We start from the raw sequence: 17,691 nt of genomic DNA, 5'->3' as shown, positions 1-17,691 counted from the left end.
AGTATTTGTGTTGCATTTATAAGGATTGATAAATGGTTCACACTTCTTCCTGAGCTTAATTAGGCCAAAATTGGATGTTCAGATTAATATAAAAGACAGATATAAAAGTATATTGTATTTGAAGGAACAGAAAAACAAGAGGCCCAAAAGGGCCTATGCTCTACTGGCTGGGTTTGTGTGGTCAACATCACTGTTTTTGAAAAGAACCAACCTCTTATGGATATCTGAATACTGTACAAGTTTCATCGAGATACAATCAAAGCTGAAGACTGTATCATGTTCGCAAGCATTTTTTACACAATAGCATTTTTTTATACTATCAAGGCCCATAATATAATCATTTCAAGGCCCATAATCTAGGCATGCATAGGCAGATCTAGCTGGTTTTCGAAAGGAACCAACCTCTTATGGATATCTGAATACTGTACAAGTTTCATCGAGATACAATCAAAACTGAAGACTGTATTGTGTTAACAAGCATTTTTTACAGGCACAATGACTTTTTATACTATCAAGGCCCATAATCTAGGCATGCATGGGCGGATCTGGCTGGTTTTCAAAAGGAACCAAGCTCTAATGGATATGTAGATACTGTACAAGTTTCATCGAGATACAATCAAAACTGAAGGCTGTATAATATTAACAAGGAATTGTTTACAGATGCACGGACGCATGGACGCACAAACTACGTACACATTACCATCACATAAGCTCTTCTGGCCTTTGGCCAGTAGAGCTAAAAACCTATGTCAATATTTTTGTAAGAGCACTTTTTTTTAGCATTAAATCACAATATCTTTGATAAAATTTTGCCCTCAAAATCTGGCATACTTGTTTACTCAAATAACAAAGCAAATCAAAAGTAACATACCTGTTTTTGCTGGTGTAAGGCACACTATTTCAGTATCAGTGACACTTTCAACAGCGCATGCATCTCCACAAACGGTTACTCCAACGCCTTCATAGAAGAAACTTCCAGCTAAGGTCAGGAGCTGGTCTCCTAGAGAGTCACCGCTAGAGGGCGAGATTGAAGTAATCGTTGGTTTGAGCGAATCATCATATGTGAAGGATACTGCTGGGAAAGCTTCTCCATTGGAAGTGATCATCCAGTCGACAGCCCCCGCAGTGCTACTCTCGGTAACGCAGGTAATTTCTGATAGACTATTTACAGAAACGTCAATGCAAGAAACATCTCCAGCAACCACAGTTGTCTCACCGCTAAATCCATGACCTGCAAAAGTGAGGGTTGTTCCACCGCTAGTACTGCCAGTGGCTGGGGAAACTGTTGCGCTTGGTGTGCCACTAACTTTAGAGCTTGTTTGGGCATAGCCCTTTCCTCCCACCCTAAGTTTGACAATATTATCGCCTGCAGGTAGACCTGTTACATCGCATGTGACCTCCAGGTCACTATTCACAGTAACTGGGGTACAATCTTCACCGCCCACTTCTACAGTAACAGTGCCCTCATTGAACCCAGTACCAGTAAAGGTCAAGGTGTCAGCTCCAGAGACACTTGTTGGTTCAACAGCAGTGATGGTTGGAGTATTGTCAAGGGAGTATGTAAACATGCATGTGCCAGGACAAGTGGCCGGGAACTGGCTGACTGTGGCTGTAATTTGTCCAGTGGTTGAGGATGGTGACTCACAAACAAGGGGATTAACTGATACACACTTAGCTGAGGCTCCATTGAAGCTCACCGCAATGTCTTCAAGGGCATCAAAGCCCACTCCTGCTATAGTGACCAAGGTACCACCAGCAGCTGAGCCAGTGGTAGGCTCGATGGAAGTAATGCTGGGTACGAACACTGCTGTTTTTGCACTCAGGGAAGAGATTGTATTTTGAGCAAAGCCATACTGTAAAACATTGACAGAGAATGTTTGATCAAGGCCCACAACATAGCCACAGTTGGCATTAGGTGAGCAGTCAAGAGATGTTGCAGTGGAAGAGCTCACTGTGCACTCACAGTCTCCTATTTTTACCACATTGGCGCAGTCGTGATTCGAAAATTGAGTGCCAGAAAATGACATGATGGTGTTTGAAGTTGCAGACCTTGACAAGGTGCTCAGGGCATCAGAGAAGGTCACACTCGTCAATGTTGGGGTGCGGCATTGTGTGAACCTAAAGTTGAACTTTTTCGAGTCAGCAGCTGTAAGGCTCTCCAGGGTGCAGCCAGCAATGCCGCTAGTCATCATGGCACAGCCAGAACTGTCTGTAGGATCAGCAACTCCTGGAAGCAAAATTGTGATTATTTTTTTTAATTTGTAAGCCATTTATCTGCAACTGTTATTTTTTATATAAATGAATGTGATAGAGATAACTACACTACATGTACTGGTAACTAGTAAGTATCTGAAAACAACTTCGAATAATGGCTAAGATTTAAATGTTTACATGAGGTTTATGCTAATGCCAACAACAATGTCATCAGGACTGTGCCAACATCTGAAATTTCTTTCAATGAACTTAACATTAAATAAACATACATACAAAAACAATACTAATTTTAACAATAAAATATTTCAAAATTTTATTTCCAAGAGAACACTTAAAATAAAGTGTTTTTTACCAGTCATCTTTACAACAAATCGTATATATTCCAAATGCCAAGTTGAAGATATTTTCTAAATCTTGAATGTGATCCACAAGTTTTGCCCAGAATGTTACTTAAACAAGACATCTTGACATGAATTGAAAAATGGATCACAGTATATCTTAATATAATACTTCAAACTCGCTCAACATGTACCTTCATTTTTCCAATTTCTAACATTCACGCGCAAGAATACCAACTTGACACTATTGGACTATTGGAAATATAAAAAAATCACATCATTACAAGCCACTTGTCTATTACACTATGTTTAATACAACATAAACATAGAACATACCGGAGTTTATCTTGTATTCTGGCTCAGTGTCGGCTACCAACATTGAGAAGGGCTCAATACTCGCAGTTTTTTCAGAAACCTGCAAAAAGACAAATGAATATATATATATAAAGCCATGCGCCAAATCTGTAGATGTTTGGCCTAGTTGTTGAATGTATGCTTCTGGTGCAAGAGGATAAGGATGAGGGTTCCATTCCCACATATGCCATATAACACAATACTTGTGGACCCTTTGCCTGATGATTTGAATTTAAAGAGTAGTTACAGGTGATGAAGAAAATCTGCTGAACTGGACACATGTTCTGTCATATTATATATGTGTTTTAGCTGAAGAACAATGACAGGGTGCTCTTCAAGAAGTTTGTAAAACAATGGCCCGAATGTCCTGAACTTTGTTAAAGTTAACAACATGATTAACAACATTATTGTCAACTTTAAAGCTGCACTCTCACAGATTTACTATTTTCACAACTTTTTTATTTTTTGTCTTGGAAAGAGCAAATTTTTGGGTAATATCTGCAAACCAATGATATAAGATTGCTGACAAAAAATCAGATCGTAGATTTTCATATTTCCGATTGAAAATGATGGTTTTATGGCCTAAATCGTTACTAAACCGTTACTAACGGTTTAAGAAAAATGCATAAAACATCAATTTTTGAACTTAAATACAAAAATCTGCGATCTAATTTTTTTTCAGCAGTCTTATTTAATTTGTTTCCATGGATTTTCACAAAAATTGTCTCTTTCCAAGACAAAAATAAAAAAGTTGTCAAAACGTTCAATCTGTGAGAGTGCAGCTTTAAACAGATTATTATAGTGACAGCTGAAACAGGTGATTCAAACCTTGTTCAAAATACTGCAGACAAGAAATATTTCCATCCTTATTCCAGAATAATCAAGATTTGAAAGTTTACAACGATGACATTAACAACGTTGTTAACTTTAACAAAGTTCTGAAAAATCGGCCCAATGTTCCTTTTCCGCCCTAAGCCCCTAATCCCTCTTCTCTTGCAGTGTGTGTATACCATGTGATAAATTGCTTGATCAATGCTACATCGCAAGGCAATACTTTGCTTCAAATGAAGACTTTAAACAAAGATAACTTTCCTATTTCTCACACTGTGTAGCATCCTGTCCTTTTTTAAACCAGTTTAATACCCTTAAACATACAAAGCTAGAAACTGGTGGAAAAGCGGACCATCAGTAATACATAATATGCTTCTTGATCAGGGGGTCCAGTCTATGAATCCCACTCTGAGCTTGGTCGATGAAAGTACTTGTAATCACTCAGAAATTGTGAATGGTTCTCAATCATATATATGATGATGATGTACATAGCAGACTTTTAAACTGGAATATTAACATAATTATGATAATCGCTACACACTTCTACAGAGTTTATGTTACATGTTCATCTAAGATCATAAGATGAACATAAGATATATCCTGCCTTCGATTTTACCTTTACAGAGCTACATGTAAACAATCAAAAGTTGTCTGTTTCAAGTACAAACAATAAGACATCTTTACCTTGATTTCAAATGCCAAAGAAAATGTATCATGATTTTCATTCCCCCTAACCCATTCCAAAATTCCCCACCCACAGATTTTTTCTTTGACTAAACTTCAATTTATGCATGAAGCTGGTAAAAATCAGTAAAATCATTATGTCACAAACCTTGACAGTCATTTTGTAGTTCTTGATGTCATACACATCAACAAAGCCACTCCAGAAGTGATATTCACCTGGCGCTGTAAATTCCCAGATGAACTCGCCTAAAATATAAGCAAATATCAAACATTTGAACCTCGTATGATAACTTTATTCTTAAAGTCTGATATATGGCACTGATATTCATCTGACTATATTATTGTCGAAGATTATCACAATAACTCAAATTCTTTTTTCAAACAACAGACAAACTAATAAACATTAAAATTAAACTTGCAAATGAATTGCCTATTGATAAACTTATTTCAATTTTAGGTAACTTCAGACTGCTTTAACTGTTTATTACTGACAGTGGCTACTGCCGTAGTTTGACTGTTTATGCCAATTTTCAAATCACAAATATATTATAATTTTTCGCAATACCTATTATGCTAAATAATTACAATAATCATAAAAATATTCAAGATCAAACCACCTAAGTTTAACCTACCTTTACGCGAGGCCGGACCACTCGAGATGCCTCCAGAGAGAGGCTCTGCCTTGGCGAGGTCAGCAATCTGTACGACCCGATGTGTGATGTTGTTGAGGAAATCTGCAGTGTCCCAGCTCCAATGAACTTTTTGTCCAACCTCAGCTTCAAGAACTGTCACACTCCAGGCATAGTATGGCCCAACTGGTATAGATTTGATATTATATTCAATGAGGCATTTCTCATTATGTAGGAACCTGATCCAAAAATAAGTTACCATAATTTTTTGGTAGATACACTAACAATAGTGTTTAATTTAGATCCCTTAAATGATAGGAAATTGCTTGGTTATTATTAATTTATGTACAGAAATTACCCTAAAAAACATTTTTGATACAGTTTATATATTTGCTCTTAATTCTAAATGAAATCGGACATGAAATGACATATATCACATCTCCAACATAAATGATCCAATGTCATTGGTCCAGGTCATGTGGTGACCCCATATTTTTCCATATTGGGTCACCAAATCTATATCATACCAAAATGGCCTCTATTTTCAGATTTCAGATTTCGATGAATTTTCAGATGAATAAATGAAACATTTAAACAGGTTGTCAATGTGATATATACATTACAGGGTAAGTAGGTGACCCACTATGCACCTTTGCCCCATATGTCCCATATTGGGTCACCTACTAACCCGTTACATATAACTATTGCCCAATTCTTCAAGGGCAAATAACCATAGTATAATATTTATGATTTTTTTTTTAAAGGCACAATTTTTGTAAAAAAATAATAAAATTGTTACTCTTTTGTGACGCTTCAACGTTTTTCATTTATGACATCACATCAACAGTTTTTATACCAGTTATATATTAAAATGATAATATCACTTTTTCAATTGCTATGATGCAGATGTAAGTCTTCCCTGGGTTTCTTTTAAATTTGTCTAACAAAAAATCTACTTCATTTCAGACCAATGCTGTTTGCTTATACAATATTTTAATTGGATTTTCAGTTATACATATACATACATCTATTTGGCTTGGCATCATGTAAATTTTTCTTAAATATTATCATCTTACATCCAGTGGTTCCCATATTGTCGACTTTGTGGGTCTTTGAGGTAGAGCCAATCTCGCATGTGACCTGGGTACGAGTGGCAGTCAACACTGTGCAGTTGGTATCACCCACAGCAGCCTAGCATGGAGAGATGGAGAGTATATTAATCATTTGTTAGTTGGTTTGTTTATAATGTAATAACAAAAGAAGTCTAAACATCAAAATACTTGCCAACGTTTCAGCGATGTCGGCCTTTATCAGTGCATAACAAACAAAGACACTATCTGTTTGAAAATTTGGTTTGGTTACCATATATAACTCTTTAAGTTATTTGCGTGATGTCCATTACTGTACGAGACCCAAAAAACTAGTGAAGTCTGGGAATTGGCCTCAATTTCTTGAAACTTCTTAAGCCAAACAGTCTTCAGTAGCTTATCTCAATTAGCCAAAACACATACTTAAATTGGATTTTGATAATTATTTTAATTTATTGTGATTATCATAACGATAATTCCTACCCGGTATCTTGAATATAAAAACTCTTAACGAAGTTGATATGATGCAAATTATTAAAAAACAAAAATGATGAGCTTAGCTTAATCCTCTTTTAAGGAACTTAAGACGTTTCAAAAAAATTGGGGTATGTACAGTATGTATCTCCCAAAGATGCTTAGTAAGTGATTGTCACACTCTATAAGACCATATTCATATACAATGAATTTCCTAGTAAAAATCTAAAACTTTTTAAAAAAATCGATTTTGTAACAACAAATATTTTGAATACCCTCTATTTTCATCAAATTTATTCAAATGCATTTACCCGGTATTAGTTTGACCTTTTCATTGCTTATTTCCATATTTTTGGTGTTAAAACACTGTTAGTTTTCTTTAAAAAAAATTCATAGTTATATTTTTTAACTAAGATCTTTATGAATTAGGCCTGTTCACTAGTTTAACATTTCTATACAATATAACACATCATTATAATAATCAATTCTCAAAAATTGATTGATAAAAAATTCAGTCTATAATGAAATTCATGGTACATGGCAAGTCTTATGTCATTTCTTTCAATGTTCTGACATCAATGAAAGCTGTAAGAATCAAGCTTAGGACAGTAAAGATATCAGCAATTCAAAAAATTGCTCCAATTTCGTTTGAAAAGAGAAAAGACCAATGATGAGACTCTAACCACAGACCTCCTCGGTGAGAGGGAGACACAGGGTTACTTCACTCTGAAATTAATGTTTAATTATTTAATTTTTACATCAAATCTTCCTTCGGGAAAGAGTGAAATAGTTTTCTGCCTCACACCAAGAAGGATGAGGGTTTGATCCCCACCAGAAATGTTCTCTTGGTCTCTCTAAACAGATCAACACAGTACTGGCCCCGATTTCTCAAAACTTCTTAAGCTTAACAGGCTTAAGTAGCTTATTTTAATTAGCTAAAATACATACTTTAATTGAACTTTTTTGAAAGGAAAATGGTTTATAGTGATAATCATAAATTTAATTCCTATCTAAGTATAAAAGTCTTTAAAAAAGTTAATATTACGCAATTTTTTTTAAAAACAAAAATAGTGAGCTTAGCTTAATCCTGTTATAAGGGACTTAAGAAGTTTTGAGAAATTGGGCCCTGGCTCCTGCCAAGTAAGTCATACTCTCGAAGAATTCATATTAACTTTTAGCTTTCTTCACAATGAAGCTTAAATAAATAAGTATAACTCAAACGTTCAATCACTCACCCAAATGTCACTTGTCTCAGTCGGGAAGCCATCGCCAGACACTGTCACCCTTGTACCACCATTCAGTGAGCCGGATGTGGGATAAATATTGTCTACGCGGAAAGCAATGGACAGGGTAGGGATAGCTCCATTCCTGTATGATACAATAGGATGACTCAGTTGAACTACCAAGTTCAACTTCCAAGTAACAATATTATTATTGTTAAGCATTAAATGTTGTGGTAATATTTTTCAAATTATCATATATTATTCATATTTTAATAGAGTGTTAACAATCCTCACTCAGAACAGTGTTTAGTTGAGCACAATGTCAATGATACATTATAGGTGCATGCCTATGATCTATATTTTTATGCACAAAAACACAAGAAAACCTGAGAAGGAAAGCCAATGTTTGTCTTGTTTTTTTCAGTCGAAAATGGGGCATAAATCAATAATTACATACATGCCATATTTCTGAGAGGCTTCCTAGGGTATTTTGGTCGGAATTCCAGGGGATTTTGATATTACACCAGGGGATTTTTTACACGGCGGAAATTTGTGCAATATCTGCATTAATCATTATAAGAATAAATACAGAAATACACTCAAATTACAATAAATTTTGTACTAAGTCATAATGGTCCTTCATGTAATTTCACACTCATAATATTATTGATGCTTTCCACTGTCAACCTTAAGCAAGTTTTGAAAAAAAAAAAAAAAAAAAAAAAATTAAATTCCAGGGGATATGGATCTCCCAGCGGGGGACCAGGGGATGGGTCGAAAATCCGGGGGATTTTTCCCCCGCCGGGGATATGGCATATATGCTTTATATATAGCCTTGCTTTACATTTGTATCATATCTCTAGTAATATGTGTACAAAGTTTTATTTCAATATCTTAAATGGTTTTTGAGTTATGGCCACAGAGAGTATGACAATAATTTGTCCTTTCAAAAAGCAGACCACAAAACATCAACAATGTTTCAATGTTATTTGTTAAATTATACGTACATAAGCAGCGCCCCTTGAGAGCCCAACTGAACAAGGAGTTCAAGGTCAGTTCCAAAAGGGGTTGGGGTTGGTGTGCGGAGCTGGATGCTAGTGGCAGTCCAGGATACAACTTCCAGTGCCTCGCCATCGAGGAAGGCCGAACCACTAGTCCCCATGTCAGTTCCAGCAATATCAATCAGCTGGTCACCTGTAATGATGATGATTAAAATGAAAGATTTTTATTCTTCTAAATGCAATCTCATGAAGGGACTCTATAAACTCTCCCTAAATAACAAGTTTGGTCACAATATGTCAACCTTATCTAAAGATGTTTAGTTTCAAGCCTTTTATCATTAATAATAGGGACCTTGTTCTTGATTCAAGGGTCTCAAATGCAATACCATGAAAGTTCTCTATAAACCCTTTCTACATACCAAATTGTGTCACAATATGTCAACTTTAACTTAAGTTATTCAGTACTAACTGTTTTTCTATTTTAAGTAACAATGAACCTTGACCTCAAACGCAATCCAATGAAAGGTCTCCTTAAACCATTCCAACATACAAAGTTTGGTAACAATATGTGAATACTAACATAAGCTATACAGAACCACATAATGGTTTCCAACATTTTTATTCTTGAGACACAGTGACCTTGACCTTGACCATAGTGATCCCAAACGCAATCCAATAAAAGGTCTCCTTAAACCATTCCAACATACAAAGTTTGGTAACAATATGTGAATACTAACATAAGCTATACAGAACCACATAATGGTTTCAAACATTTTTATTCTTTTATTCTTGAGACACAGTGACCTTGACCTTGACCATAGTGACCCCAAAGGCAATCCAATAAAAGGTCTCACTTTGTGTAAACCTTTTTAAAAAGCAAATTACAGATAAAAAATATCAGCAATTTTTTGGCGTTTTTTACTGGGAAATTTGTGGCCATAAAGCTTTTAATTTAAAAAAATACCATTATAAAAGATAGTATTATTTTAACTGTACATATGATATCAATGACACTGTTTAAAAATGCCAAACCAACAATCTTTTTCCGGTTTCGTTTTTTCATCAGTCAGTAATTTCTATTTGGCACTTTTACAGAATATATTGGACTTACTATCTAAGGACCAAAGCCATCATGTGACAAAATAATGAACACTCATTTGATTTGAAGATGAAACCAAAAAAAAACAAACTATAAACTGGTGAAGCAGTTACAGCATCTTTTGTTATATTTGTGGCAGTATATATTTGCGGAAATTCCACGCCTTCTTGTTAACTAATGATGATTAATTTTATTTTGGCTAGGATTGGTATTTTATTGCATGTTACACAAATGTAAATAAACAAAATATCAAAATGACTATAAACACTGTTTTGAACACAATTCTTTGGTAGGTATTTGAATTACTGTCTTGTCGAAAATCCACAAGCATTGGATTTTGGTGTGATTTTTAAATGGGTATACCTAAGACACTCAGTGTTTCCTGAGGTGTAACTGAGGTGATCTGGGCGTTCAGCGCGGTGTAAACGAAGGACGTTGAGCTGGACATTGTACTTGAGCCAATGGTCACTTCAACAGCTACTGTCTGGTCATTGGTCACACTCTGTAAGAAATATATATGCACAATATTGGGAATCAGCATTATAAGTGTAACATCTACCATTACATTCCCATACTCTTAATCAAATGGGAACTGCTCAGTTTACAAACCTTTTCATACATACATGTTTTTTGTGTTTCTTTAAGGTCTCAAATATATTTGAATCTTCAACAGTACCCTATTGTTGGCATGTAATGTGCTGAAAAAAAAATCAATTGTCAAACATGAATTGCGCTAAATGTTAACTTCCCGGAACCTCTTATTTCTAATCACAATGAATATTATTATGTTTGATATCCCACCTTGGTTGAGCGGTGTGCCAACACTGCAAATAAAGCAGTTTACTCCATTTTTCCACTGTCTCCGTAATCACAATCATTCATGTGTTTGTTCATGGTTGTAGGGGCCTCTATACTGGTAACAGGGCACTATATTCAACAAGTCTGTGTAGGTGGTACAGTGCAACAAATGGTCGTCAGGGTGTCTATGCTGGTCACAGGGCAGTTAACTCACTAGTTCAGAGTACAGTGCTAAAGTACAGTGGATGGTTTTAGGGACGTCTTTACTGGTCACAGGGCAGTTTACTCACTAGGTCAATGGTGTTACAGTACAATAGATAGTTGTAGATGCGTCTATACTGGTAACAGGGCAGTTTACTCACCAAGTCTGAGTTTGGCGGTACAGTACAGTAGATGGTGGTAGGGACATCTATACTGGTAACAGGGCAGTTTACTCACCAAGTCCGAGTTTGGCGGTACAGTACAGTAGATGGTGGTAGGGACATCTATACTGGTCACAGGGCAGTTTACTCACTAGGTCAATGGTGTTACAGTACAATAGATAGTTGTAGATGCGTCTACACTGGTAACAGGGCAGTTTACTCACCAAGTCTGAGTACGGGGGTACAGTACAGTAGATGGTGGTAGGGACATCTATACTGGTAACAGGGCAGTTTACTCACCAAGTCTGAGTACGGGGGTACAGTACAGTAGATGGTGGTAGGGACATCTATACTGGTAACAGGGCAGTTTACTCACCAAGTCTGAGTACGGGGGAACAGTACAGTAGATGGTGGTAGGGACATCTATACTGGTAACAGGGCAGTTTACTCACCAAGTCTGAGTTTGGCGGTACAGTACAGTAGATGGTGGTAGGGACATCTATACTGGTCACAGGGCAGTTTACTCACCAAGTCTGAGTTTGGCGGTACAGTACAGTAGATGGTGGTAGGGACATCTATACTGGTCACAGGGCAGTTTACTCACCAAGTCTGAGTTTGGCGGTACAGTACAGTAGATGGTGGTAGGGACATCTATACTGGTCACAGGGCAGTTTACTCACCAAGTCTGAGTTTGGCGGTACAGTACAGTAGATGGTGGTAGGGACATCTATACTGGTCACAGGGCAGTTTACTCACCAAGTCTGAGTACGGCGGTACAGTACAGTAGATGGTGGTAGGGACATCTATACTGGTCACAGGGCAGTTTACTCACCAAGTCTGAGTTTGGCGGTACAGTACAGTAGATGGTGGTAGGGACATCTATACTGGTCACAGGGCAGTTTATTCACCAAGTCTGAGTACGGCGGTACAGTACAGTAGATGGTGGTAGGGACATCTATACTGGTAACAGGGCAGTTTACTCACCAAGTCTGAGTACGGGGGTACAGTACAGTAGATGGTGGTAGGGACATCTATACTGGTCACAGGGCAGTTTACTCACCAAGTCTGAGTACGGCAGTACAGTACAGTAGATGGTGGTAGGGACATCTATACTGGTCACAGGGCAGTTTACTCACCAAGTCTGAGTTTGGCGGTACAGTACAGTAGATGGTGGTAGGGACATCTATACTGGTCACAGGGCAGGTTACTCACCAAGTCTGAGTTTGGCGGTACAGTACAGTAGATGGTGGTAGGGACATCTATACTGGTCACAGGGCAGTTTACTCACCAAGTCTGAGTTCGGCGGTACAGTACAGTAGATGGTGGTAGGGACATCTATACTGGTCACAGGGCAGTTTACTCACCAAGTCTGAGTTCGGCGGTACAGTACAGTAGATGGTGGTAGGGACATCTATACTGGTCACAGGGCAGTTTACTCACCAAGTCTGAGTTCGGCGGTACAGTACAGTAGATGGTGGTAGGGACATCTATACTGGTCACAGGGCAGTTTACTCACCAAGTCTGAGTACAGGGGTACAGTACAGTAGATGGTGGTAGGGACATCTATACTGGTCACAGGGCAGTTTACTCACCAAGTCTGAGTTTGGCGGTACAGTACAGTAGATGGTGGTAGGGACATCTATACTGGTCACAGGGCAGTTTACTCACCAAGTCTGAGTTTGGCTGTACAGTACAGTAGATGGTGGTAGGGACATCTATACTGGTCACAGGGCAGTTTACTCACCAAGTCTGAGTACGGCAGTACAGTACAGTAGATGGTGGTAGGGACATCTATACTGGTCACAGGGCAGTTTACTCACCAACACCAAGTCTGAGTTTGGCGGTACAGTACAGTAGATGGTGGTAGGGACATCTATACTGGTCACAGGGCAGTTTACTCACCAAGTCTGAGTTTGGCGGTACAGTACAGTAGATGGTGGTAGGGACATCTATACTGGTCACAGGGCAGTTTACTCACCAAGTCTGAGTTCGGCGGTACAGTACAGTAGATGGTGGTAGGGACATCTATACTGGTCACAGGGCAGTTTACTCACCAAGTCTGAGTTCGGCGGTACAGTACAGTAGATGGTGGTAGGGACATCTATACTGGTCACAGGGCAGTTTACTCACCAAGTCTGAGTTCGGCGGTACAGTACAGTAGATGGTGGTAGGGACATCTATACTGGTCACAGGGCAGTTTACTCACCAAGTCTGAGTTCGGCGGTACAGTACAGTAGATGGTGGTAGGGACATCTATACTGGTCACAGGGCAGTTTACTCCATCCACTGTCACTGTCGATGCTGATGAGAATCCGACCCCAGAAACAGTCAGCTGAACATTGCCTGCAATATAATACTATTATTTTCAAGAATTCATTTTCAAACCTGTTTAACACATTACCTGTTGAGGCATAGCATTAATGAGTGTATCAATAATAGTCTCATTCTTTCATCACTGATCTACTTTTGAATCAAACAGTTTTGACTAAACAAGTCAAAAGCCAGAATCTTACAATTGCTTGAAAAAGGGTATTAGATAATGAGTTATGGAAGGGCGCTTCACCCTATCCGTTTTTGGTAGCACCCTTTTGCCTTCATGGAAACTAGCATGGACACCCTTCTGCCTTCAGAAAATTAAATACTGGTATATTTGAATACATAATGCATTCGGTCCTCGACTTTGGTAAAAACTGATACTTCAGTGATAATAAATACATACTAACTAACTACTAACTTAATATATTGGCAGATGACACCTAAATGCACTTCAATTAAAGACAATTACTTATATTTCATTTCAAATTTGCAACATCTAAACCCATCAAAACTCAATACAATGTGCTCTTTTCTTCCTTAGCACCCCGCCCGCATAAAACTGTCTTTTCTCCAAACCTTCCTTCAACCCCACTAGACAGTTCATGTTATCATACCTGCAAGGCTGGATGTTGTCGGATCAATAGTGGCTATACTGGCAGAGTACTGGAAACCAGGAGCTGTATTGGTTGCCTTTCCTAGGCCAGCAACGTTTACATCAACAGTGAATGTTTCAAGGGGCCCGTTGCCAAGGTCGCATGTGATGCTTGTTGCGGTTGCTGCTGTGACAGAGCAGTCAACACCTCCAATTGTGACAGTGTTTTCACTATTGGTAGTACTGAACTTTGTCCCAGTGATGGTCAACGAGTCACCCTCATTTCCTAAAGGAAAATTAATCAAATTATACTAATTAATAATAATGAATACAGACACTACTAAAACATAGAAAAAATATGACAATCAATTTTAAAGGCTTTAAAAAATTGTGAATGGAAAAAAACATAAAATTACAGTAAAACAAGAAAAGTTATTGATGCTTTAAAAAGGCAAATTATACAACTTGACCTAGGCGATCTTGCCATATCACATTGAAAACAGTTTACCCAATTTACTTAAGGGCTATTCCATTTAAGCATATAACCCCCAGGGGGAAGGTGCTTTTAAAGTATACCCCCCCTTCCTACAGAAGTGAATTGACCCTTTTGGGCTTCATTTTAGGGAAAAAAGACACCCGCCCATATACTATTTAAATAATTGCCTTCCCCCCATTAGTTATATGTTTTACTGAAATATCTCTAAGACATTACATAGTTATTCTCTACAGTTAAATTAAGAAGTTTCGCATGGATGTTAAGACAAGATAGCTTGCTCACTAACCAGATGTAGGGGTGATGGCAGTGACTGTTGGAGTTTTATCTGAGGTGTACGCAAACCCACATCCAGATGAGACAGAACACATGGTAGGGACATCATTCACAAACACTTTTATCTGGAAATGTGAAGTAAGGAATAATATGCAAATCTCAAACTATCAATTTCATAAATATCACCAAAAAAAATCTTAATCTAAGTTATATTCATAACAACATTACTGAATGTAATCTATATACAAAAAAGACCTTACTGAATGCAATTTATAAACATAATAGCCTTCTTACTTAACGCTATTTACATGTATCTATGGAACAGCCTTACTGAACACCATTTATATACATAACAGGCTTACTGAATATCATTTATATGCTTATACATAACAGCCATACTTAATGCCATCTATATACATAACAGCCATACTGAATGCCATCTATATACATAACAGCCATACTTAATGCCATCTATATACATAACAGCCATACTTAATGCCATCTATATACATAACAGGCGTACTGAATGCCATCTTTATACATAACAGCAATACTTAATGCCATCTATATACATAACATGCTTACTGAGTGCCATCTTTATACATAACAGACTTACTGAATGCCATCTATATACATAACAGCCATACTGAATGCCATCTATATACATAACAGCCATACTGAATGCCATCTATATACATAACAGCCATACTGAATGCCATCTATATACATAACAGCCATACCGAATGACATCTATATACATAACAGCCATACCGAATGCCATCTATATACATAACAGCCATACTGAATGCCATCTATATACATAACAGCCATACTGAATGCCATCTATATACATAACAGCCATACTGAATGCCATCTATATACATAACAGCCATACTGAATGCCATATATATACATAACAGCCATACTTAATGCCATCTATATACATAACAGCCATACCGAATGCCATCTATATACATAACAGCCATACCGAATGACATCTATATACATAACAGGCATACCGAATGCCATCTATATACATAACAGCCATACCGAATGCCATCTATATACATAACAGCCATACTGAATGCCATCTATATACATAACAGCCATACTGAATGCCATCTGTATACATAACAGCCATACTGAATGCCATCTATATACATAACAGCCATACTGAATGCCATCTATATACATAACAGCCATACTGAATGCCATCTATATACATAACAGCCATACTGAATGCCATCTATATACATAACAGGATTACTGAATGCCATTTAATTTATAAGTTAGAAATAATTAAGCCAGATGTATGAAACTTGTTACTATATATATCTGGTCAGTATACCTGGGGTGTTGTGTGGTAAGAGTAAGCAAAGTCTCCAGGTATTGGCCACAGACTGAGATGACCTGTTGAGCGATCTGTAATTCTAGCAGTGGCTCCTGCAGGTTTAGTTGGCTCGCCATCCATCTACAGCAACGATAAAAGCAATAATAACCATAATGGTTTAAAATGTATTTATTGACAGTCTAGATTAATATTTTAAATGCTATTGAAACAAAGCCAACATTTTTGGGGCTGTTTGACTTGAAACATTTTTATCAATAAAAAATCTACTATTAAAAACTATAGTAAATAACCAAGTCACCTTTATACATCTTGTTTTAGTTGTAGTATTTGAGCCCTTGTTAAGATAAAGAGAACACTAGGTAAGTGTTGAATATAGATCAAGTTGATTATGCTCACACTAGCCTGTCATTCTATAAATCCTATCATTTGATGTCTTTTTTTAAATTTAAAAAAGGAGGCTTTCCTTCTTTAAGTTCTTTCAGTGCTTTGATTATATGTTAATTTCCGATTATGTACATGAGTGTGTACTTAAGCATGTCAAGAAGAAAATCCTTACTAAATTCATTGCTCCAAGTCCACAAAAGATATAAGTGTTGTTGATTTTTTCTAAATATTGTTAGTTATTTTCGTATACTATTACAACCTCATAGTTTCCAAGCAAGAAATCAGTCCCAAAATTATTCTCAACCATTTCATTATTTGTGTTACATAGCGACAAAATAAAAAAATAAAATAAAATAGCAATTTGTTTCTATATTACCGTTACGCTTTAAAAGAATAGTTCAGCACTATGCAATTAGCTTGGCATTTGACTTTCATCTGAGGTTGACCCATTTGAACTGAACTCCTAAGCTTACAGTCATTGTAGGCAGATCTGGTTATATTCATTATCGTATAAACTCCTAAGCTAACAGTCATTTTAGGCAGATCTGGTTATATTCATTATCGTATAAACTCCTAAGCTAACAGTCATTGTAGGCAGATCTGGTTATATTCATTATCGTATAAACTCCTAAGCTAACAGTCATTGTAGGCAGATCTGGTTATATTCATAATCGTATAAACTCCTAAGCTAACAGTCATTTTAGGCAGATCTGGTTATATTCATTATCGTATACACACCTAAGCTAACAGTCATTTTAGGCAGATCTGGTTATATTCATTATCGTATACACACCTAAGCTAACAGTCATTTTAAGCAGATCTGGTTATATTCATTATCGTATAAACACCTAAGCTAACAGTCATTTTAAGCAGATCTGGTTATATTCATTATCGTATAAACACCTAAGCTTACAGTCATTTTAGGCAGTCTGGTTATATTCATTGTCGTATAAACTCCTAAGCTTACAGTCATTTGAGGTAGATCTCCGGGTTTGTCGAGGAACTTGATGTCTATGTACATGTTGGCACATGTGGATGAAGCCGTCCTCTCCACCTTCACACGACCAAATCTTCCTGCCATCAATGCCTCAATGTCACTATCCGTGGCGTCAAATGGAATGGCTGTAAAGTGTGACATAAAGTGCTGTGTAGGTAATTAAAATGTATGTTTACCTCTGCATAAG

General features: G+C 37.1%; 1 protein-coding gene across 2 annotated transcripts in view; it reads right to left on the bottom strand.

Moving 5' to 3' along the window:
- LOC128234313 (fibrocystin-L-like) overlaps window positions 1-17,691 on the bottom strand; it is a 107,253-nt gene that overhangs the window by 50,746 nt on the left and 38,816 nt on the right. For both annotated transcript variants that reach the window (XM_052948482.1, XM_052948483.1), the window contains exons 23-35: window positions 17,475-17,629; window positions 16,121-16,243; window positions 14,786-14,897; window positions 14,026-14,289; window positions 13,302-13,438; window positions 10,299-10,437; window positions 8,843-9,029; window positions 7,848-7,980; window positions 6,127-6,241; window positions 5,054-5,236; window positions 4,570-4,667; window positions 2,889-2,967; window positions 872-2,227 (exon numbers count right to left, since the gene is read on the bottom strand). In XM_052948482.1, the coding sequence (XP_052804442.1) occupies window positions 872-2,227; window positions 2,889-2,967; window positions 4,570-4,667; window positions 5,054-5,236; window positions 6,127-6,241; window positions 7,848-7,980; window positions 8,843-9,029; window positions 10,299-10,437; window positions 13,302-13,438; window positions 14,026-14,289; window positions 14,786-14,897; window positions 16,121-16,243; window positions 17,475-17,629 (3,081 nt within the window). The remainder of the gene's footprint in view (window positions 1-871; window positions 2,228-2,888; window positions 2,968-4,569; window positions 4,668-5,053; window positions 5,237-6,126; window positions 6,242-7,847; window positions 7,981-8,842; window positions 9,030-10,298; window positions 10,438-13,301; window positions 13,439-14,025; window positions 14,290-14,785; window positions 14,898-16,120; window positions 16,244-17,474; window positions 17,630-17,691) is intronic.

This window comes from Mya arenaria, chromosome 5, assembly GCF_026914265.1.
Source record: "Mya arenaria isolate MELC-2E11 chromosome 5, ASM2691426v1".
NCBI classification, from domain to species: Eukaryota; Metazoa; Mollusca; class Bivalvia; order Myida; family Myidae; genus Mya; species Mya arenaria.
The sequence above is the reverse complement of the archived record's forward strand: the minus strand, read 5'-3'. Positions and strand labels throughout refer to the sequence as shown.